General features: G+C 34.9%; 1 protein-coding gene across 1 annotated transcript in view; it reads left to right on the top strand.

Annotated features, from left to right (window-relative positions):
* AKAP6 (A-kinase anchoring protein 6) overlaps positions 1-24,077 on the top strand; it is a 254,431-nt gene that overhangs the window by 191,365 nt on the left and 38,989 nt on the right. The window contains exons 10-11 of the mRNA XM_083862864.1: positions 15,966-16,112; positions 19,527-19,751. Coding sequence (XP_083718990.1) covers positions 15,966-16,112; positions 19,527-19,751 — 372 coding nt within the window. The remainder of the gene's footprint in view (positions 1-15,965; positions 16,113-19,526; positions 19,752-24,077) is intronic.

Below are 24,077 nucleotides of genomic sequence, written 5' to 3'. Positions count from 1 at the left end.
AAGATCAGCATAGATCATTTCGATCATACATATATATGATATTTTTGTGATTTTGATGTAGAGGTCATGTGAGGTAAGGCTTTTCTATTGATATTTATGGTTTTATAAGGCTAAAAATAGCACAGAACACACATCTTTTCCAGTCACATGCATTCTGCATTGCACTCTGGTGCTCTCTAAATTCTTCCCTTCAGGAGCATATGGTCCATTTTCTGTGCCCTCTTCAGAGGCTGCTGCATCTTTGAGTTCTTTTTGTAGCTGTTTCTTTTAGCTTGCTGACTTAATCTTCTATGGCTGGAATTTGCTATCCTAGTGCTGGAGATTTTAACACGAGCAGATTCTGATTCAGAAAATCTCAAAACCAGGCACTTTCCCATGTTTTGATCTCTAGTTGTCAGGTCATCATGACATCAGGTCATTCAGTTGAGGATCTTTCTGAAATTCTGAAAATTACTCATCTATTCAGGCATTTCTGCAACTTGTCAGTCCTTGTATCTCACATACCCTTCTTTTATGAGTCTGAATGTGCAGTGTGGTCAGTATAGTGACTGTTGTCCTTGCTTTGTATGGTTATATTTGGATCCAGACCTGTGGGCAGTAGTCTTAGTTCCTACATCTTTCTAAGGAGCAATGCCAGCCAACATATTTTTGTTTAGTCTGTGTTCCCAGGGAAGCTACTGGCATACAGTTCTGGATTTTCCTATCCAGAGTCTCTTCTAATCATTCCTGAGGAGCTGACTCATATAGCGTGACAGATGACCTGCCGTGGGACCTTGCTTTATAACGTGGTGGGTAAAAGCCTAAGAACATAGCTACTGTGTGTTTTTAACGCATGACAACATTACTTCATCAATTGGTATCCAGACTCAAGTGATGACCACTTTTGGAAAACCTAAAATAGGATGAAGGATCACTCCCTTTAATATATACATTTACGTTAGTTCCAACAGTCTTTAGTTGATGGCATTTATGCACTTCTTTCATGTTTATGTCTTTGTATGAGCCTCTAATTATTAGATTAAGATTGCTAATTGGTTGATTTGGCCAGCAGGTGGCCTACTACACTGTGTTGTCAGCATGTGCACTCATGTCCTGAGAAGGGTCTGCAGTAATGTTTATTAGGATTTCTCATGTTCAGTGGTGTCATTCCATGAGAGCAAGTGTGACATTTGTACTCTGAACGTGGTCTTTTCTGTGGTACCAATCAAGTGTAAATGTATTCATACTAGTGGGACCTTTTCAGGCCTATGAAATGTTGGAAAATTAAAAACAAATATAATGTCCCTAAAGACTTTTGCGTGGTTTAAATATTTGAGCCTTTTTCTTAAGAGCTTTACCAAAGGACAGTTAAATCCTACTTCTTCCACTTCTTTTACACTTTATTAAAGAAGCAAAGAATAAAATCAATGCAATGTCAATTCTTCAAACATCAGTACCAAATGCCAATCACCAATGAGCTGTAAAAATTAACCTTAATAGGGTTAATGTAGTGCTAGTGTTGTAATTTAAAGTACAAAAGCTCTATGGCCTATTCTAAAATATGTATCCATTTTCATTTCTTTAGACTTCCGTTCTCTAGCAAGATATTATACCTCTAGCAAAATAGAAAACAAAATGGCCTAAAATAGTTGACTTAGATTTGAAAAAAAGGTAAGCTAGTTGTGTTAAGAGTGTGGAGTATTCAACAAGGTATACTTTTTTGGTTTTAGAATTGTTACTAATTATAAAATGATTGTTAAGATAGGAAATACAGCCACTTAAACATAGAAGTGAGACCACTTTATGTATGTCACTGAAATCCAGATATCATTAACAAAGGTTCTGTCACCATAAAAAACAGTCACATATTTTGCCGATATTTTCAATAGAACATATTCTTTAATTTTTTTGAAAAACACAGAATTGGCAATGGAATCTTGCTCCTTATCCATCATCCTTTCTGATTTGTTTTCTTACATTTTTCCATCTTTGTTTGGAAATTCCCTAAACATGTTCCCATAACAAACATCTATTAAACAGACAGCAGTTAAAGTTGAAGACATCAATACACATTACTGTAAGCATATATCTTTTTTTAATGGTCACAGATCTTTTCAATTTCTGTTTGAGCAGCCAGGCAGCTATTGTGGCATGCATGGTTACCAGAACCTCTGGAGAGAATGCTGGAAAGAAAAAAGTTAATGTCTTTCCTAGTGTTCATTATAGCTGAAATACATTCAAAATATCTTAAATTTGCTTTGTATTATATTACTTCACTACTGGTTTTGTGTCCTGATATTTCCTGCTCTTGCAGTCCTTTGGAGCATTTTTTTCCCCTCTCAGATATATGCATATCTTTTCCCATTTTCAAGACATGTCCTGTTTCATCTTAAGTAGAATTCAGACATTAAAATAGCAATAACTTACAGTTTCTATATCCACTGACATTGCAAGTGTTACATAGATTTGAATATCGATGCAATAGCCATCAGTTTATCAGTCTGTTTAGAGCACGGAGATTAGCATTTCAGTGAGACAACATAAGTCATCATGAACTTCTGGTAGTTTTTTGCTGAAATCAATTTCTTCAGTTTTGTTGCCATGTCTTTATAGAACTATTTTTTAAAATTGCCTTAAGACAGATTCTATTAATATGCAGGCGTTATGCTGTGTTCTGATCTCAGAGAAGCTCATTACAAAATGCTAAACAGAAAGGGGCAGATTCCCTGGTCTGTCAAGATCACTTCACATTCAACTTTACAATTTCCAGAGTGAATCTAGAGCAGTTGATAGTGCACAGTAGAAAATACTCATGTTGTGGGTGAAACTCTCATTGATTATTAGGATTTCTGATGTTCAGTGATATTCCATGAGAGCAAGTATATTGTACTCTGCATGTGGTCTTTTTTGTCATCAACTTCACCTGCTGCTATGTTCTTTTTCTCTTGCTCCCTATTCTCCTTTCCAGCACAAATAGCATCAGCAAACAATCTTTACCAGGAGAATCCAACAAGCATAAGCCAAAATAGGAGTACAGGCAGTGCTGTCCATAAGCACAAATTAAATCCAAACTCATCATTTTCATTTATATCAGGGCCAAGTTATCAAAAGTTTGCTTGCTGAGGGCCCTAGGAAAATCCAAGCACCTTATAAATCTTCAAAATGTGTGTATTTGAGTTTACTAGCCTCTGCAAAAATAGTTCATCTTCTCTGTGTTTTTGTTCTATGAATTTTAATCCCAGAAACACTAGAAGAGATAACTCAAGATCAATGCAAGTCATCTGTTTTCATGTTTGATTATTGTAGTAACTTTGTGATTTCACAGACATTGAAGCTATTGGCAAATGTACAAGAAGGAAAAACATCTGGAAGCTAAAAGTAAACTAATTCAACCTAGGAATGAGGCATACATTTTCTAACAGTGAAATAAGCTAGTTGTTTATCATTTTACCAAGGAATTCTGTGAATTTACTATTATTTGTGTCTTTAAGTCAGGGACAGATGCAATAACAAAAGATTTTCTCCAAGCCAGAAATCTGAGAGCTTAATATAGGCACAGAGGATAATATTAGGGCACGATTTATACAAGTGGGGAGGTTAGATTATGACAATTTCTTGAACTTCAGATCTGTGAATCTAACCCAAGTTTTGTCAGAGAATATTTTGGCAGAATGCCTTTAGAGATGGGAAGAAGCTTTCAGCTTTCATCATGCCAGCAAACAGCAGAGTTCATGTATAGCAGCACCATAAATCCTTGAGAACAGATACCTGAAATGAGGGAAATAGAAAGAAATAGAGGGAAAGTTTCTTTTGCTTCTGTCTCAATAGTTGTTCAGTCACAAAATGAGTTCAGTGTCACTGTATTCTCATATTCTTTGAAAAGTAACTATTAGTGTTAGTTCCTAAACATCATTGAGAATGTAAAAACGTGTAGAGCTGAGGCATTTTCTGCAATGACTTAAATATACTATAACTGCCATAACTATTTTTTTTTTTTCAGTCTAGTGTGAAACAGAGTATTAAGTAGTTCTGAGCTCAGAAAACAAATTTTCTTGGAAATAGTGGAATGACTATTGGAAGACTTGTGTTCCCACATCAGAGATCTTCCCTCCCTGGGACTGGACTTGGTGTCCATCTGTACCTCAGTTTCCCATTTTAAATCAAAAATAATATTTCTCTATTTCACATGACTGGTGCAAGTCTAAAATTCACTGGAGCATAGCAAGCTTGAGCCTGTAAAAGGCTGAATTAGGCATACCCTTGCTGTTGGCCATCTGAAAGAGGCAAAGTGTCTCTCCTAGGCACAGCAGCTGTTGGAGACACAGAGAGACTAATTTTCAGCCTTGTTTAGTTTCCAACATTCCTATACAGGCTTGAAGTTCATAGTCACATCTCATTCCATCACATCACAATATAACAGGGGCATATTTCTGTTTGTGGTGGTGTTCGAGCACACTTCACATGCTCCTTGGAATATACAAGGGTCTTAAAGAGCAAGCCCAATGCCTCATGCAGGTAGCCAGAAGTAGGATTTTTTTGTCTTTTTCCCTTTTCCCATGATATGTGTGATAGTTCCTCTCATATTTATTGCTTCAGTTTTGTCTGTCTTAAATTATTTAAAATATTAAAATATTATTACATTCAGAAACTCCATTTTTAAAAATGAACTCAGAGTCTAATTTTCTAAGACTCTGGCAGTTAAAAAAATAGTACAATTTATCATTTATATTAGCTTTTAGAAACAATGGCTACTGTGAGGTAGTCCTTTAGATATTATTCAGTAAATGTAGTGGTGTCATTAATGTCCTAGAATTGAAATATATCTTGGAAAAAGTTCTTTCACCTTTCGGATTGTCTGGTTTTTGCTGGAGAAACATAGCATTGTCCTGTTTTGGTCACCTGTGAGGAAGATGGAAAGTATCTCTGTTAAATACTCACAGGTCTGTCAGAGTGTTATCAGTCTCAGGTATTATGAAGAAGTCTAGTCCTTCGTTCAGTCATCTTTATATGCTTAGTTTGTTTCAAGGACTATTGAACTTCCTGTTGATAAGGCTAAAAATGATCACTGCTATAACATTTGCCATCAAAGCTGTTAATAACATAAAAATGAAATATTTTCTTCTAATTTAAAATACTCCAGTGACATTTGTGAGGTGTACAACTTCTTGCCAACTCTTCTAATTTAAAACATTATCTGTTTGAGGAAAACATATGTTAGAAATTTTTAATTCAGTGATAGGAAAGACACTAATGAAATATGCATGTATGAATTTTGTATTGCATAAGTTTCCTCTTTCTTGAAATATGATTAAAAGCCAAACATCTGGATTATGTTTAAAAAGCTTGAATTTCCAGTTTTCAGAGAGATTCAATCTATTTTGACACTGTACACTTAGCCTTAACGTTTTCAGCATGCTGTTAACATTACTTGATATTGTAAAAAAAAAAAATTCAGGTTTAAGCAAAGTTGGACATCTCCTATTGCTAAAAATGTTTTCTGAAATAGCTTTTTCTGCAGCGTTCACACAGCCATACTTTAGGCTGTGTCAGCAGTTCTATTATATATTTGCTCTTGAGACCAGTTTGTATTTGATCATAAAAATAACATTCCAAATTGAGAATATTTTTTCTTTTGTATAAAAGTACTATATTTTTTCCTAGAATAATATTAGAAAATAAATACTGTGTTCTTAACTTTTAAAATTCCTCTAAAATTAGATTATTCCATTGTAAATACAATATTGTTGGGGGAGGAGAAATTTATTCTTTTGTTTTAATAACATTAATGTGTACTGGAAAAGAACTGGAAAAGAGAATCACTATTATTTGCTGTGCCTCTTGAAAGGTTCAGAGTATGGCTCTCTACAGATGATCATAAGCAGCTAACTTTAAGACTTACTTTTTAATGTGTTTTGCGATAGTTTTGATACCATTGTAATGGTATTGCTGTAACAGGAATTGCAGCGTGTGCCAGTGCGTTAGACTTTGGAGATGTTTTAGCACTCCTCATGGACCTGCTGCATGTGCCAGCTTTGACATAACACAAGGGACATTTTAAGGAAAAAATCAAATAGCACATTGTAAAAACTATAGCTTTCACTTTAATACAGTACAGGATATACATTTAAAATAAAAATGACATTTTTCATTACAACTGTAGGACTAATTGAGAAATCTGCTGTCAACCTTTCCAATTGGCACTTTGAAGGCAGTCAAACAGGTGTAAGTTCTCTTGTGTAGGAAAAAGTTAAATTACTTTAAAAATAATGTTGTTACTCTAGATACTACAGGTAGGGGGAACTGACATCCACATGTTCTGAGGCTGGAGACTGGGCAAGCTATATGCAGAGTTTTTCTGACCTTTACTTGAGGTTGCTCACCAGCCTGCGAAGACTGTGAGACTGTTGTCACAGGATGAGGATGACTTTCTTTTCTTGCAGTTGACAAGGTCTAGTTATTTGCATTACTAAAGGTGCTGTGCCTTAAGTGTTGTGTGTATTGATCTTTGTGGAATTATCTGTACCTTGGTGGAGAATCTGTTCTGCCTCTGTTGATCTGAGGAGCTTCAATTTCCACTTGGATATTTTTCCAGCGGGGAACCTCTTCTCCCATGAAAACGTATAGCAAATAGGTAAGAAGATGAAGATCCAGAGATATTCTACCCCAAACACATCCCAGTAGTGTTGTTGGAAGAGGGAGTAATTTATTTGTAGATTTTCAGTCAAGCTTCTCTCATGGAAGGATATTATGGATCTCCATTAGCATTCTACCTGGGTAACAATGGAATAAGGACTTCAGAAGAGCCAGTCTCTGAAAGACAAATGCACAAGAACATCCATTTCAAAACAGAATGATCCCTGTAACGTACAGCCTGACAATAGTAGACACCTTTTTGTTCCCAGGCTGCACAAGTTCTCCACCTTCAAATGCATTTTGTGCTCAATAATGGGCTAACTGTATTAATACACCAGTATTTTGGAATCTCCCTTATTCTGTGGGGATTTTTTTCCCTCAAAAAAATATACCTGAGCATTAACCCAACAGTAAAGTAGCTATTAATTTCTAAAGAGCACCAGTTTTTAAATTTAGTATCAGTTACATGCAACTACATGCAATTAGTATCAACTACATGCATGTAAATTTAGCTAAATCAATGTCTAATATGTTGAGCATATCTGTGGGCTGCATCTGTATCTGTCTGTACTAGAAGTCACACCTCTGGTGCAAGGTATGAAAACAAAACCAAGAGCATTGTTGTAAGTAGCACAAGACCAATCTCAGAAATTCCGTCATAAATCAGCCAAAGATCCCAGTAAAACACACGGTTTCCAAGATTGATAGGTTATTAAAAATGAAGTGTACCAACTCTGTGGCCTTACCTGAACTGCACTATAACCTGTGCAGTTGCACCATGATCCAACATCATCTGGCAGGATTTTGCCTTTATTTGTAGGTGGGTGGACATCTTGGGTCTCGTGAGCTCTTATGGACCTAGTACTGGATTACCATTGCCATATGAATTGAAATGACTATATTTTGGCTATGTGTTCTCAGAATTTAATTATATTTAAAAACTGGTTAATAGCATAGTAAATAACTGCTATTGCTACAAAATTGCATTCTGAAGGTAATGGGATTGAATTTCAACGGAAGTTGACACTCAATTACAATTTCCATATATCTAGTGAATAAGCCAGTTCTTGGCTGCTGTATTAAGGTGGATGTCTTCCTGCTTAACTGAACACTGTGCAAGACAGGCCAAATGCATAATAAAGCCAAATCAAGGCTTAATATACCCACTCAAATTTTTAATGTTTGTATAAATAGTAAGCTTGCAGAACGGACTCAGGGATATGGTTTTAAAATTTTTAAATAATCAATATTTGAACAAAATTTCACTAAATTTAGAGTTACAAAGCTTTAAAAAAAAAAAAAAAAGAAAAGAAAAAACCCAAAAAACCTCAAACAACCAAGCCTTTAACACTTCTTACTGAATTACTGCCATCAGCCAGTAGATCCATGGGGCTTGTTCGGCTAAAAGCCACAACAGAGTTTGTAATGCAGTGATGTAATCTTGGCTTTGTGTCATTTATATTCAACCTAAAAAAACAATTTTCCTGAATAGACAGGCTGACAACAATATTGTTCGGTGTTGGTTTTTATTTGGATTGTTTCCAAATGATTCATATGCCTCCACAGCAACACCCTACGCCTGCTTGAGTTTTTACTCTGAATTCCGAAGTTTCCCCTTTTTCCTAGCATTTTATTTTGCTTTTAAAGTCCCAGTTATGTTTGTGAAACTAACCAGCTCGGCCACAAAATTAGGATGTATCTTGCAGAGTGCATTCATTTTACTTTTTGCATATTTTTCCCGAGGTCATGTCAAGGTTAGTTTGAATTCCATCCTACATTAAGACTTCTTTCACAGCTATTTAGCTCTGCAGCCTGCGCCCCGCTGGGGTCTGCCCCTTGGGCACGTCAAAGCTTCAGACCTGACAAATCACACACAGATGAAGCTGTACAGTTTTTTAAACAGTTTCATCACTAACATGGGGTTTTTTGGGGTTGGGTTTTTTTCCTTTACACGCCAATTCTCCCATCCCCCCCGCCCCCCCCCCCCCCCCCCCCGAGTTTATTCTCTGAATTGCAATATCCTGAAGACTGATTTCCATATGGAAAATTCCCTTGCTCACAGGCGAGTTGTAAAATAGAAATGGTGTTGTATAGTATGTGCCACTCACAGATCCCCAGAAACTGAAAGCACTGCAGATCCTCTTTAGTAACAAACTATAGCTCCTTGTCTAATATCACTAATCATATTGTTAATACCTACTTGCACAGAAGAGCCTAAAACTACAAAGGCTGATAAATACTCAAAAATCGTCATCCATCCTGTGAACCTGTTAGCTATCCAGGAGAGCTGTTAGTTGTTCACAGGAATAAACTTCTGTCATCCTTGGGATTACTCAGATGAGTAAATGTTCATCGGTGTCAAGAAATGACGTTGTGCTTCAGCAGCAATCTTTAGAGGACTTGGGAAATTTTAAGTGGGTGTATGTGTGTGTAGATATATATAATTAGCTTCACAACTATCTTCAGGGCTTTCACCACCTACATTCGTGCACAGACAGACAGACCCACACAGTCCCTAGTTGCTGCATAAAAAACGGTTTGAAATGTATAATGCAGTCTGCAAGTTAAAATACAATTTTTAAAATTCGTAACTGTAAACTGCTATCTGTTTTTTAGCATTTTGTGAAACTCATGGTGCAACACCATTTCCTGTTTAATTGATGAAGTTAAAATGCCTGGCTGCTAATGAGTGTATTAGCAAACAATATACCCTTAACAAGCTTAAGCAGCTCAGGATTTTAGAAAGCAGCTTACTGTCCTCCTCATTTTTATAAGACAAAATGTACTGCCTTCCACAAATTGCTTGATCGACTGATGAAGTACTATAATTATAGTTGTATTGCAGTTTTGACAAAGCCACAATAACAGATTGTAGTTTAGTCCCCACTCTAGGCACACAACTCTTTGCATTACAAAACCCAGTTTTACTGGTCTAATTCTTTGAGAGAACAAAAGGCACCTGGAGATGTTAACTATATACTAAAAGAAAACTTGGAATCTACGAAATAATAATATTGAAGCATGACTTTTCGTCTGGCAGTTTGTTCATTGGGAATGGTATCTAATGAAGAGTTGTCTAAAGGCTTGCTTGTTTGGAACTAATTAAAGACAGATATCCTAAATAGAAAAAGGATCATGGGAATTACATTAGGTGTCTAGAGACTTGTTATTCTTTTGGTACTTTGAGTAGATTGTGGAAGTTGTTAAGGATTCAAGAAATAAGGCAAGCTAATAAAAAGTTCTATTTTTCTGGTTATTGGCCAACTATTGTATTTTTGTTTGCAATAAGATTTGTGCCAACAGGCTAGGGGCTTGAATAAAACATTTAAACATTTGTGCATTAACACATTATGGTGAAAAGAGAGTCTTGTGCTTTCACTGGGTGCATTTCAGCCTTCAATTAATGTGAAAGCACTACAATGCCTATGCAACTTCTCTTGCCTAGTGGTGCACCATTTATCATTGCAGTTTTACATTGACCTTGACACCCACTTCATTAGAATAAAGATTGTCTACCATTTAGGTTACATTGTTCCTCTGCACAGAGACCCCATGCAAATTTCTGTTCAGATAGAAGAGCTGTGAGCCTGTCAGAGGTCATCTGCATTAAATGATTGCAGCTATTTTCCAACTGCTTCTTTTCATTCTACTCAATTCAGGCTAGGAGGATCAATCAAGCCCTCTGCCTGAAACAGTGGGACTGCTGGGAATATAACTGTTTTTGGTAGTAGTGGATATGCCCTAAACAGTATTAAATATTTAATATAAATTCATTAAAGGGCACACAAAGTCTTCAAAAAGATATTACATATATAGTAAAATTTAAAGTGTTGGGATCACTTTTCCTAGAAAAAAAAAAAAAAGTGGAACAATGAATACCAACTGCATAATTTTTTAATGCAGACAAAATTCAGTTCATGAAGTTGCTTAATATTTCTTTCAATGTGTTTATTTCTCAAGCTGCCACAGAAGGAAATGCATAGCAGACATGCAATCTGCATTTGCTAGTTTCTGAAACAAAAAATCCTAAGGTGTCTATAGGGGTTTAAGACAAAAGTGCTAAGATTTGTTTTGTTTTATAGGCATGCACCCATATACACATACACTCTCACACAAAAACATATTGTGGTGTTGTGCTTATTTGTAGGGGAAAAAGGCAAATGGAAATAAGTTCTCCTTCTCGAGTTTTCTGAGTGATATAATTGGAATTAAATTATTAATGGGAGATACTTAAAAAAGATTGTTTTATGATCTTCTATTACAGAATTTGCAATTCATTTTAATATTTGTAGTTTGATTTATATCAAAGATAATGCAATCTATGTCCAATTAACAATACATAGCCAATGTAATATGATTTCCAGATCATGCAAATGGGATAAACTAGAAGAGGAAAAACTGATTCTTAACCTCAGATGTAATTTGCTCTGTGAGTTCTGGCAATTTTAAATGACATAGCACTTTTTAATTTTTCCAAAGGCTCAGCAGCAAATTTATCCCAATCAAGAAAGCCTATTATTAATTTACAAGGACAATTGTAGGAGTCTTTATAATTTCTCTGTGCAATTATTTGCCATAAATTGCTAATACGGAAATATGAAGTTTGCAAGAAACAGAAACTGCTTTTCATCTAGACAGATCATACTGCCCAGATCTTGAATGTTGTCCAGAGGTTCTAGTGCTATTGGCAACGTTAGAAATATAACCAAGCTTCTGGACAGTTTCTAAAATGTTTCACACTGACAGTACCAAAAAGGTAGAAGCATTAAGAGCTATTGTGAAGGGTAGGCTGGCCTCTAGCAGATTCCTTCACTTTGCTTGTATACAGCTGAGCTTTGGACTCTGGACTTTGGAATAAAAAGACTCTTTGTTCACCACTGAATGGCATTAGGCATGGGCTTCGTAAGGGGCCACCATGAAGCCTAGCATGAAGAGTGCAAACATTATCCAGAAAGCAAAATGAGAATGTGTGTGAAGAGATGATGGACAAATATTGCTACATATGCATATATATATATATATATATATATATATACCCTATATAGATGTGTGTGTGTGTGTATGTCTATATATATGTATATATTTATGTTATGTATTTGGTGATTTTGCTTGCAGAATTATTTACTCAATTTTATGCATGCAGTATATTTTGCAAATGTGAGCCATTGCTGACTGTGCATGCACATACAGACACTGAGGGTATATGTCTGTATTTATTCGTGTCTGCCAGTCAAAACACCCCAAAAGGCAAAATTTTAAAATTTAGGATTTCACTGCAGGTAAAACTAAGATTACAGGTGACTCAGTTCTGATCTCAGTTGTGTATCCTACAGTGCCATCTGACTTTGTTAGCATGTGACTGATGGAATGCAGAACATCTACAAATAGCACACCCTTATTCCAGTAATGGAGAAAGTTCATTGGCTTAATTCTTCTGTACTTCGTAGCCATAGCTCCACTGTGTGTTCAGTATGTCTGGTCTCTTTTCACTATAACCAACAGAAGCACCATACAAAAGTCTTACAATGGATGTCTTAATCTCTCTGTGTGCTTTTAGAGCATTATTTTGAATTCCATCATGCAGGCTTTTTTTTTTTTTTTTTTCTCTTTTCTCTTCTGAAGTTTTATTACAACAGCAGAATTCCCAGGGAGCTTTAGGGACAAGTTCGCATAATATTGCCCTAAAGTTTTACTCAAGGGGTGGAATCTGCTGATCTCTGGATCATCTTTTTGTGGTGTTTCTCTTTCTGAAAAATGCAGTGCTCAGTCTTACAGAGTTGTTAACTGTGTACAGATTTTTTTATTGTTTACCAGACAGTGCACATCTACAAACCTTTCATGATGATTTCTTTCTCTGACCTCTCAGTGACTAGGCATCTTGTTCCTTAACACTGAGGGAGGCTGAAAAATGCTTGAGTTGCTCAATGTGTGCCTTCTATACCAGTTTCAAAATGGTTTATTCTTCTGGTTTCCATGGTGACAATTAACACTGTTACAAGGCATTGTTCCAGTCTCCATTTGGACAGAATTTTCGGGTGTGATTTTTCACACAAAAAATGTTTTATATAATTTTTTTAGGGGAAAAAAAGAAAAGAGAAAAAAGGCACAGTTTAGTATAAAGTGTTGAAAAATGTGTCTCTATCAGTCTGCCTGGATTTCTTAGGATGTTTTTATCAGGGAAGTAAGATTTTAACTTGCTTTTTTTTTTGGAATTCAACTTCTTTTGGCTTAAATATTTTGCCAAACTTCTTCATGGATAAATGGTACTGCATTTATTTTAATTCCTTTCTTTGTCCTTCAAGAAGTACTGATCGTATTGAGAAAAGGAATAAAAGGCCAAATTCTTTAACTTACTAACAATGTTTTAGATTTCTTTTGAGTGTCCTTGGGAACACAAAACCAGGCTCACATGCACACAGCTAATCATGCTGTAAATATTTTGTAATTTTGTTGTTTGGGGATTTTTCCCAGTTTATATGACAGGTATTGTGGGAAATTAAATATTACCCATTTATTTATTATTGTGGTTATTGTGAGAAGCCTGTGACCTTAACTTCCTTAATCTCATTTTTGCCTATTAAACAGTAATCTATATCATAACATCCACAGACTGTCACAATAGAGCAGTCTTTGCTCACTTAAAGCTGAGGAAAGAATGAATCTGAAGATTAAATTATCTTCTCACTGCAGGATTAAGTAGTCCTACCAGACTAGGGTTGTGCAGCACTGATAGAACTGGTAGCTAATTTTTCCATGCAACTGCTCAGAGTGTAGGTGTTTAATGGATTAAAAAATAGCTTTAGTAAGAGCATCTCACGCTATCAGTTCTCAAACTGTACCTCCTGTACATTAAGCTCTTCCCTTAACTTAAAATACACACTGCATGTTAAATATCCAGGAGTGAAACAATACTGACTCTCAGTCATATACCAATACATCTGATAATCAACTGAAGTCTCTCATCTTTTACTGTTACTGTATAATGCATTTTCTATCAATCAGCACTTTCATCATGCTTGTTTATACAGTAGGTTACATGGTGACAAAGACAGCAAGTACATAAAACCTAGCTTATTTAGTTTTTAATGTAATAACCTTTTATAACATCTGTCACACTACTTGGATTATGCAGCACTGAATTATTTTATCTAGTCCAAAATTAAATGGAATGTCTTCTGTTTCTAAGTTAACAAGAGCATTGTAGTTATGAAACATGCGGTGTGTTTTATTTCATCATCAGTCCTGCACTGCCTGGGAGCATCCCCAGCCCCAGCCAAGGCAGCAGCAAGTGCCAGCCTAGAGCAGGTGATGAGCAGTAACTGGATGTGCCTGCCCCAGTGACACACAGCTAGAGGACTCCCTCAGTCTATTAATTCACTTGACAAAAGAAAGGGAGTCGCGCGTACTGGATTTCAGTGCCTAAGCAAATTGGGCTCTGGATTCCCTTTGATATTACGTGTACTTATGGAAATAATTATGCAAATCCTTTTCGGCTATATCATCTTTAAATAGACATCAGATTACATAAAGAAGATTGTAATCTCCTCCAGCAGCCATTCTAGCTGAGAAGGCAATAAAACAGGACCGGGAATCATACTTGTTGAACACATCAGTCAAATAAAATGGTGTTGCCTCTTGGTGGGTCCAGCCCTAGTGCCCAACCTGGTAGGTTTTGCTTACAGCTGTACACGTCTCAAACCTCAGCCACAGCACACCGAGTGTCAAAATGCAAGTTCTTGATAAACAATTCCTTGTGTTTTACCATGCATATTCATGCAATTTTGGATATGCAGACACCTGATCAGTGTTCATTAATAATGAGAAATGGTTTAAATCACCTCATTTAAAACATTTGCTCTATGATCCACAAATGACTAATATTTGCTGAAGTTTACATAATACAAATGATGTGCATGTGTTGTGTAAATGAGAGATTAAAATATGAAACTAACAATATGCAAACATATGCATGGAAATGCTGAGAACCTGTTAGCTGAAACAGTGATTTCACACCTTTATTATTTTCTTTAAGCTGTCTGCAATTGTATTTTTTCTTTGTTTTCTTACAGAGCATGCTCTTGGATCTAGCAAAGGCATCCATGTTTTAAACATTCCTAATTCTGGTTTAATTTTTTATATTTAACCCCGTTATTAACATTTTAAGTATGAGCTGCAATAGCAGTTTTCTTGACTGAATTTGAAGCAAAGAAAGCTTAATGTTTAGGAAGGAATTTTCTAATAGCTTTGCATAATTTATGTATGTCTTGTAAACACCTTTGCAAGTATATGGGCTGAACTCTCTTCTTTCAGTAAAAGGCACATTTTTGGCCATATCAGAAGTTCCATTTCAATGAGTCTTTTCACATTTAATTAGCTTAACTATATGGAGGGTATGTATATGTGGATGGTAAAGTTTTTTTTTTTTTAATTTACTGTACCAACTACAAAACATAATTAACCATTATAGTAACTGCTATATGTAATAGTTCAGTCAGGTTTTTGGAGAATACAGTTTTAAGAAAAATATTTCTTTTCTGTATGTTAGAATACATTTTTATAGACTATGTATATTCTAAATATTTAGAAAGTCCTATGAAAGAATTTCTGAGGGAAGCTTCCAGTTTTATTTATACCTGTTTTCTCTGTTGCTTTTTTAAAAACAATAGCTAACAGTGCACAAATAGAAGGTATTTTCAACTGGAAGAAACTATTGGACTGTATTAAAATTGTGGTTGTTCTCATTTGTGGGCCAGTTCACTCTTCCTGTTGGTTGATGCAATAAAAATCAAGTAACTCGTATTGTGTTTTAGGTGAGCTATTTCTTATTCCTTTTCGAAGGTGAAACTCACATTTTCAGGCCCATGTGTGATACAGAACCCACAATGGGAGAGAGAATAAATAAACTCTAGAGGAAACATAAGTATGAAATTATTTCCTTGGGACTTTTTGTTTCATTTTGGTTTGTTTTCCCTGAAGAACCTTGATGTTACTTGCTGAACTAGCATGTTTTAAAAATAAGATACCACTAACCTGAATGAGACAAAGGCAGATCGACATTCAGATGGGAGAGTGTTAGTGGATATTATTGTACAAGTGAATATTGTGAGAGAATGAATATTACTATGTGTAATCAATTCCTAACTACCTGCATAGATGTGTCACCCTGAAGTCTATGCGCTTGGTACCCAAATCACTTATGATGTGTTATGAGAGGGTTGTGTGCTTAAAAAAAAATAAATTAGAAAATGTCAAATGGAGCATGATCATAACCAGGCACATACAATTAAAGTTTATTTTTTTTATGGAGAAAAATCTCTACAGCAGCTAATACTATGTATTTCTTTTCATTTTAGAGATACAATGTAGAAATGTCAATCAGGCACCCAAAAAAGATGGGACTGCTTAGTAAGGTTGAAGCTCTGAAGAAAAGTGGTGTTTTACTACCAAACGATCTCCTTGAGAAAGTGGATTCAATTAATGAAAAATGGGAACTGCTTGGGGTATTTGCATTTTTATTACTGTTTGTGGGTTATGTGTACATTTTTGTGTGTTGAAGTACACTGTCTGTCTGATTTCTAATTTGGAGCACAAATATCTCTCTCTTTCAATCCACTACATACATTTCAAACAAGCTACTCATTCTATTATAAAAACTCCATAGCCTTTTCCTCTTCTGTTGATTTTTTTTATTCCATGCTTGTCTCCTGTCTGACTTTAATAATTTTAGTTCTTTAATACATAAAAAATGTAAGTAAAATATGCCATGTATTATGGGTATGCACCAAGTCAACTATAATGCAGTATATCTGATATACACTGACTGTCATGCTTGAGTGAATGTTAATAGAATTTATTCTGAAGGTACATGTTAGAGACATCTACTGTTTAACTATTTACTATACCTTTAAGATGAAAAGTGGGGTTGTCACTGCATATTTCAGGTCACACTGATGGCTCAAAAACAAATATACAGATTCAGTACAAATCTGCATACCTGAAGCTGAGAATACAGCCAGGATATGTTTCATGCTGTTGTATTCATCTCACTTTTGACAAAAGCCAAAAAAGTTTCATGTAATTCATTTCACGCTATGATGGGCTGGGTCTCAGCCAAAGAGTGAGATACAAGAATCTGCCAAAAAAAAAAAAAAAAGCAATATAGGGATTCTGTTACCCAGAGACTGGTGATGGCACTGTGCAGGAGACACTGTTGTCCTATTGTTGTAAAACAGCTGAAAGAGAGAGGTCAAACTATATATTTCTCCATCCACTTCTCTCCTTAATTGCCTTCACTTCAAATCAAGGGTAAGATAAATTTATAAATTACTTTAAATGATTAATTATAGATGTGTGATATTAGCAATACAGTTACATTGCATAATTTTGCATGCTATTATCCTAGTTTAAAAAATATTTCTAATATGAGTAAGCTATACATGCAACCTGCCAACAGCATTTTAAGTTGTGTCACTTTAGGTTATGTGGTAATGCAATAGCCATTTCAGAAGGTGGGGCTTTTTTAGTTAAGCAGAGTTGGTTCTAATCACTTGATTCTCTAAATGTGGAAATTTTCAGAAAATGTTAAAATTTGCCTTTTGACCAGTGAGCTTATTACTTTCAATTTTAATCTGCAGCATCACCATAAGCATTTTGAACTTGTTTGATCATTAATAAATTCACTGATTAAAAAGGACTTATTTAACCCAATAATTTACATCTGATCATGCCAACTTTTGTTTTTAAAATAATTTCAGATGTAAGCCTTACATTTAGGAATTTCAGTGTATTTAATCAGCTTAATTCAGTGACACTGATTAAAGGTGGTAGGATATAAAACTATGAAATAAGATCATAATTCTTAAAATCTAGGAAAACTGTCTTATAAAAATTTGAAGCCCTTTGCTTCTCAGTATGTTAAAATCAAAATATACCTAGAGATTAAATTTTGCCATTAATTTCAGCATTTACAGAAAAATAAAAAATAACTATTACAGTTTTTCTGCTAAATGCAGTTTCATGAATAATAAGCAGAGTTTGATAGAGTTTTGTTTAATTTAATAAAAACCTCTGCAGAAACTAACAGCACTAGACATACTGTTTTAATTGGCATGATTACATTTTAATTGGCATGAAAAAAATTAAAGACAAGGATTTTAACTTCTAACAATGGCAAAATAGAGGGATATGGTTTTTAATATTACTTTCATCTAAGGTGAACACTGTGGAATGGAAATACATTAGAATGAAATGTCAGTGGTGCGTACAGTTTAATCTGTGAAATTTTGTCCCCTGTGCTGAATATTACTCTGTCTCAATTGCATATTAAACAACCCTATCAAGGCAGGCATTGGCATCTGCTGTGCTGACACAAATTGTGAATTAAATGAAATTGATGTCCTCTGTCGTATATTTATGAAGACGGACCATTCTCTGAAGTATTCTGTTTATGAAGAATTTATGATTGCAAACTGTTCCAGAACAAAAAAGTGGCAATAAATTCTTTTTTGTGACCCTACCCTCCAAGGGCATTGATTTCACCTCCTGCTGCTACTTTTGTTGCAGCATAAAAACAATTGCTAGTGCTAGATTCCACTGAGGGTCTTCAAATTATCAGTATTTGCACCATGAAAATAGAAGGGTATTGCCAAGAAAGCGTGTTTTTCAGTTATGATTTCCTAAAGATGTGATTTACAGAATGCCACATAGCAGATTAATATCTGTTGCTCTAATTTTATTTGTGTTTTAAAGCTTATTTTGGGAAGCTAATTTCATTGTTATAAATTAGATTCCAGTAACTTTCTATAGCATGCACTTTCAACAGACAGACATACTGGGTCACCTAAAACTGTATCTTCATGTTACAACAATTAACCACCACTAATTATCAGTTTAAAAGGTTATTGGATGTGAGTGTCTGTGTATATTCAATATTCTACAATCAGTAATACAGATCTAGTGCTTATAATAAGTGTCAACCTGACAGCCTCCTATAGGTCATATAAAATACTGCTTGGCATAGAAGAAGCAGGCAACAGCACATCTCTCTTGTGATGTTAAAGGATTGCCTTTCAAAATACTGAAAAGAAAGGTAACTTTCTATCCCTGGCCTCTTCAGAATACTTATTAAGCACCCAGCATCCACTATCAAAATGTTATTCAGTGATTCTGTTATTAGAAATACTACTCTGAAAAGCTGGAGTAAATTAGTTTCATTAGCAATAAGAGGAGAACGTTTATTCTGGTCCATTATCTTAAAGTGGATGCTTAACACAGAGAACTGAAATTCGAATTTGGTCGCCTAAAAAAATGTCCTTATGTTCAGGAACAGTGAGGACTTTTGGTGTCTGAATGAGTTCATCCACTTTTAAAAACAAACCAGCTGTTTTGTGACCTAACTGCTACTCTGTACAGCCTCAGGACTACATGTATGGAAATTATAACCTAACAGTTCATACCTCAAAAAATATCTCAATGTATCTCCAAAAATTTAAATGGTACCTTGGATGGGAATCTGGTGAACTCAGTGATTGTCATATTTTCTGTTGCTGCCTAGAAAGCAATGACTCTTATGGCCGTAAGTGTCTAAAGCCACAGATAAATTCTGTAGAGTAACTAGTTTACAAAGTTATGAAGCATTTTGTCTCCTCTATCCTTAATTACTCTTAGTAAACACTGTTTTATAATCCTTCTAGTAAAGTCAGTGACCCAGAGAGAACAGCATAAGTGAGAAGCAAGGGTATGAAAATTGAAATGTATTGAAACAAGGAAACAAAAAATGAAACTGATTTATATTAGTCATAATTACTAAAAAAACAACATCTCTAGTAATTTACCAGATTCTTCTTGTTGCACATTAACCTGTATATGTTTTGGTACATAATAATCTATGTTGTTTTTTTTATCTGATGCATTAGAAAACCCTAGGAGAGAAGATCCAAGACACAATGGTAGGGCACAGTGGGTTAGGTCCACGTGACCTGCTCTCGCCTGAAAGCGGCAGCCTGGTAAGGCAGCTGGAGGTCAGGATCAAAGAGCTGAAAGGGTGGCTGAGAGATACAGAGCTTTTCATCTTCAATTCCTGTCTGAGACAAGAAAATGAAGGAACAATGAATGCTGAGAAACAACTGCAATATTTTAAGGTAATAAAAAACCGATCATCGCTTTCATAGAGAAACTCTTCTTTATGATGGGATAAAATATTTATCTTATACATAACATTATGCAATGCATGTATATATTTAATTATATATTTTCATCTTCATTTATTTGTTCACTCATGTTTGTTTTATTGAATTGTTACAATAATATTTCTTTTATAAATATTTTTTGCAAAAGGGCTTTAGAGGGCTAATTGCACCACATTGTAAAAGCAATAGTATTATTTCCTTCTAACTCACTGTAAAACATAGAGTCATAGAATCATTTGGGTTGGAGGAGACCCTAAAGGTGATCTATTTCCAAACCCCCTGAAGTGGGGAGGGGCAAAGAAAAAGCATCTAAATTTTGTCACAAAAAGCTTCACTTTGAATTTCACTTTCTGCATAAGGTAATTAAGGTCTTGTATGATCATCAATTTAATAACCTATATCTTTGCACATATGAGTCAAGAACAGCCTATCTGAGGTAACAATTACAGTGAGCTAAATTTAGCATATGTGAGAAAACATTCAAGGTTGTGGTGACTAGATACGCAGAAAAGACATATACACTATGAGATTTGCATTAATCTAGGCCACATCCTAAGCCTAAGCCTGAAGATTTATAGAAGGGAGGGAAAAGACTGAAGTCACAATGCTTCATTCAAATGATAAGCTCTTTCAACCAAAGGCCGGTGTTGAGCTTTGCAACTGATTTAGTGGAGGTTGCATGTTTTGTTCCATTCCCCATAAGTAGTGGTAACATTCAGGAAAGAGGGCTAATTTAGCAAACACACCTGCTAGAACTGTGAAATTTTCTTCTCTTCATAGTTTCTAAATGAACCCTCACCCGAGTGATCATTACAGGTCACTTTACTCTGCACGTGATCTTTGACCAAAGAATAAGAAAGGAACCACAAGTCATTGTTGAGCTTTAGAGGTAAAGAGATTTTTTCTCTTCCACTAGTACACCAGGGTGTCTAGGGCAACAGCACTCTCAAGGTGATGGAAAATTTCTTAAATATGCACCTCAAAGAGTATGTTGCCAACACTTCTAAATGTACTTTTATTTTGTACAAGCATTCAAGAAAACGACAGCAGAAATATTATTTTCTTCCCATTTAGTCATTCTTTACCTCTTCATTTTCCAGTCATGATGATTAGTGAAAAGGGTGTGTCAATGTAGATAAAGTCAGTGGTTTTCAGGTTCCTGAACTTGTCCATTTGAAAGCAATTTTAAGTTTTCTTATGACATCAATATCATTTTTAAAATTTGCAGTCTTCTGCTAATGGGGGAAAAAATCATGATGGTTCTTTAATCTATCAACAAACATCAAAGCAAGCAATTAGGAAGGACTGTTGATAGACCTGTTGATAGAACTTCACGGCAATAGATAGCTATTTTCCATAGGCAATGCTGGTGGACATTTTTATTTCTGTAGATAATGGCATTAATTTAAGTGCAGAACTATGTATTTAAAAATCTAATTTCAGGCAAGGTTTTTTTAAATCTAATTTTTTAATACTCATATATATATATATACACACACAGAAGTACCATACCAGTCTTAGATACTTTGTGCATAAATCTCTCAAATTAAATATTTTTATACATATATGGCATGATATTATGTCAAAAGCTCTAGAGATGTTAAACAGTACAGTATCACCCACCATGATATAGCCATAGTATTTCCTTACTCGGTTGATTATCTAATAAGTACACAAATAATACATTAATTATTTTCAAAATGGTAGCCATTACAGTATAAAAAATAATTACCTATGATATATGGTGAGAACACATCATTTTGTCATATGTATTGAGCCATTTTTGTCTCATTAAATCTGAAATCCACTATAAGTAAGTTTTCCATTCTTCACTGATCTCCTGGGGAAGTGTATAAAAGAGAAAATTGATATAATTAACAATACTGCAATGTATAATACATATATTTGAGAAAGAACATTTAGAACATTTTCAAAAACATTAGCTATGCCACTAGTAGAAAACCTGCTGGGGTTTAGTTTGACTTACTTTCCACTTAACTTAAGAGTTTAACCTTATTATTGCTTTCACTGTGGTAAGCGAATCATTGTTTCTTAATGGAAATTTACTGTGATGTACCATCCCAATGCACACAGCCACTGTACACAGGGAAACATTTTTAATAAAATAAACTCAACAATGCTGTTGATTTTCGTTCCATAATGTTATGCTTTAAATTACACTTATGCCTTAGGAAAAACAGTTATTCTGTTTTTGAGGTGTTTTCCTTCCATTTTGCAATTGGAGGATGAATCAAATGTGTAGTTTCACATGCAGTTGGGACCCAAGATGAGAGCAAGGTGACAGGAGGAGTAGTTGTTAAATTCACTAGTAGGAAACTATTTTGGCTTTTTTTGCAGAAAGGCCTTTTTTGTAGAAAATCATGCCATATAAATCTGAGTGTTCTTTTTATTAAAGAATTCACTACTGCATTATTTTCTTTTGGAATACTCCAGTGTAATAATAATACTTAGAATTTCTATAGAACTGTCCGGTCAAGGAGCTCTACATGCTGTACAACCATTACTGAACTAAACCTCACTAAATATTTAAGGTAGGCATTATTATCATCCCCTTCTTGGAAATGAGGGAAATAAAATACATGGAGATTAAACCACTTTTCAAGATTTTTGCGGAAAGTCAAGTGTAGCCTAACCACAGCTTCTGTTCAAGAAGGGAAAAAGAATGAACACAAGTTGCTGAACTGTAAAGGGGGTAGCCTGGGTGTCTGATTCCTGTTATTTCTTCTGTTGCAACACAAAATGTGGACTAAGAAAATGAAACACTTCAAATTCTTGAGCTCATCATAGCTACAAACATATGTTTATTTTATTTATTCATCTTTTTATTCCTCTTTAAGTCCCTTGAGTTCATGTTTTCTAGCTTTCCACAGAAAACAATGAGGGCAAGAACCAGAATCTTACTTTTTTAATGAAATACAAGATTCTCAGGTAAACACATAGTTCCAGCCCCTGAAATACTAGATATAATGAGACTAATAATTGGCAGGACTGATTTCCTAAACTAACAATGTACAGCTATTTTGTAGGTCAGGAGAGATTTGGAGCTGCAAAGAATGAGAAGCAGTAATAAAAAGAGTTTTCATTCTTTCATGATAGTTTTACTAAGTTTCATTTGAGTAAGGTCTAGCCAGAAATTTATGTGCCTGTTAGCTTGTCAGTAGAAGTGGTCTGCCATGTTTCCTTTATGTGTCTAAGACTTCAAAAAGCGTGCTTTTTTCTCTGCGAAGTGCCCTCCAAAAGCAGCAAGGGAATCTAAAAAAATTAGTCATATATTTCTGTCACTTGCAAAAAAACTTAAGACTTTAAGTGTTTTATATAGAGAAATGATCAGCCTCAAAAAGTTGTTTTGGCTTTGGCTCACAGGCTAGCTACTCGAGAATAAGCTTAGACTTAGTCTGTCTCAAGAATCCTTCCTCAATCATGTACAACTGGGAAAGCCTCTAGTGTTTTCAGTAGAAAGGTTTGTAAAGGAACCTGTTCTCTTTCTTCTCCAAACTTGGTGGGGAACAAGATTTTCTCTTCAGTACAGGATTTTAGCAGAGATTTTTCTGCTAAATTGTGTTTGGCAAAAATAATGTTGCATTTCATGTCATTTTCTGATCTGGTTTTATCTGAAGCAATAAGCAACATGCTCTATAGAGTCATACCTGTCTCTTAAATCTTTATTTGTGACTTTAACAAAAATAGTCCCAGTTTTCAGCAGTCCTGAAAGCTTGAGATTTTCATTGACTTTAGTCAATATATCCATTAAAGAAATCAGACTACTTAATCATACAAAACATGTTGAAAATTTCTTCTCATTTGAAATTTCTAGAAGTCAACGGTTTATTGAATTCCCCAGCTTGTATTATTTGTTGCCATTTCTGCTTGCCTTGTAAACAGTGTAAATTATGTGATGCTTGTAACTATTTCTAATGACTAGACCCATTCAGAACTGTAAGTTTTCATCTTCCACTACATTTATGACTTGAGCGTACCAGATGATATAGTGTCATTTAAAAAAAAAAAGTATTTCTCAGCAACATCTCTTATTTCTCCAATGCCTAAGGCAGCTGAACTTTCTGATTAAATAATACATGTTGCATTGGTAATTAATAGTCAATATGTCTTATGATGATTTTTATATTAAAGGAAAAGTTTGTAGAAGAGTATTTAATGAAAAGTTTGCAGAAGAGTCAGCACTGTACATCATACAAAAAAATCAGTTAGATGTACTTCAGTCAAATAAAACAGAAGTGAGTTTGGGACCATGTAAGA

This window comes from Zosterops lateralis, assembly GCF_965231275.1.
Source record: "Zosterops lateralis genome assembly, chromosome: 6".
NCBI classification, from domain to species: Eukaryota; Metazoa; Chordata; class Aves; order Passeriformes; family Zosteropidae; genus Zosterops; species Zosterops lateralis.
This window is presented reverse-complemented; position numbering and strand designations above follow the sequence as displayed.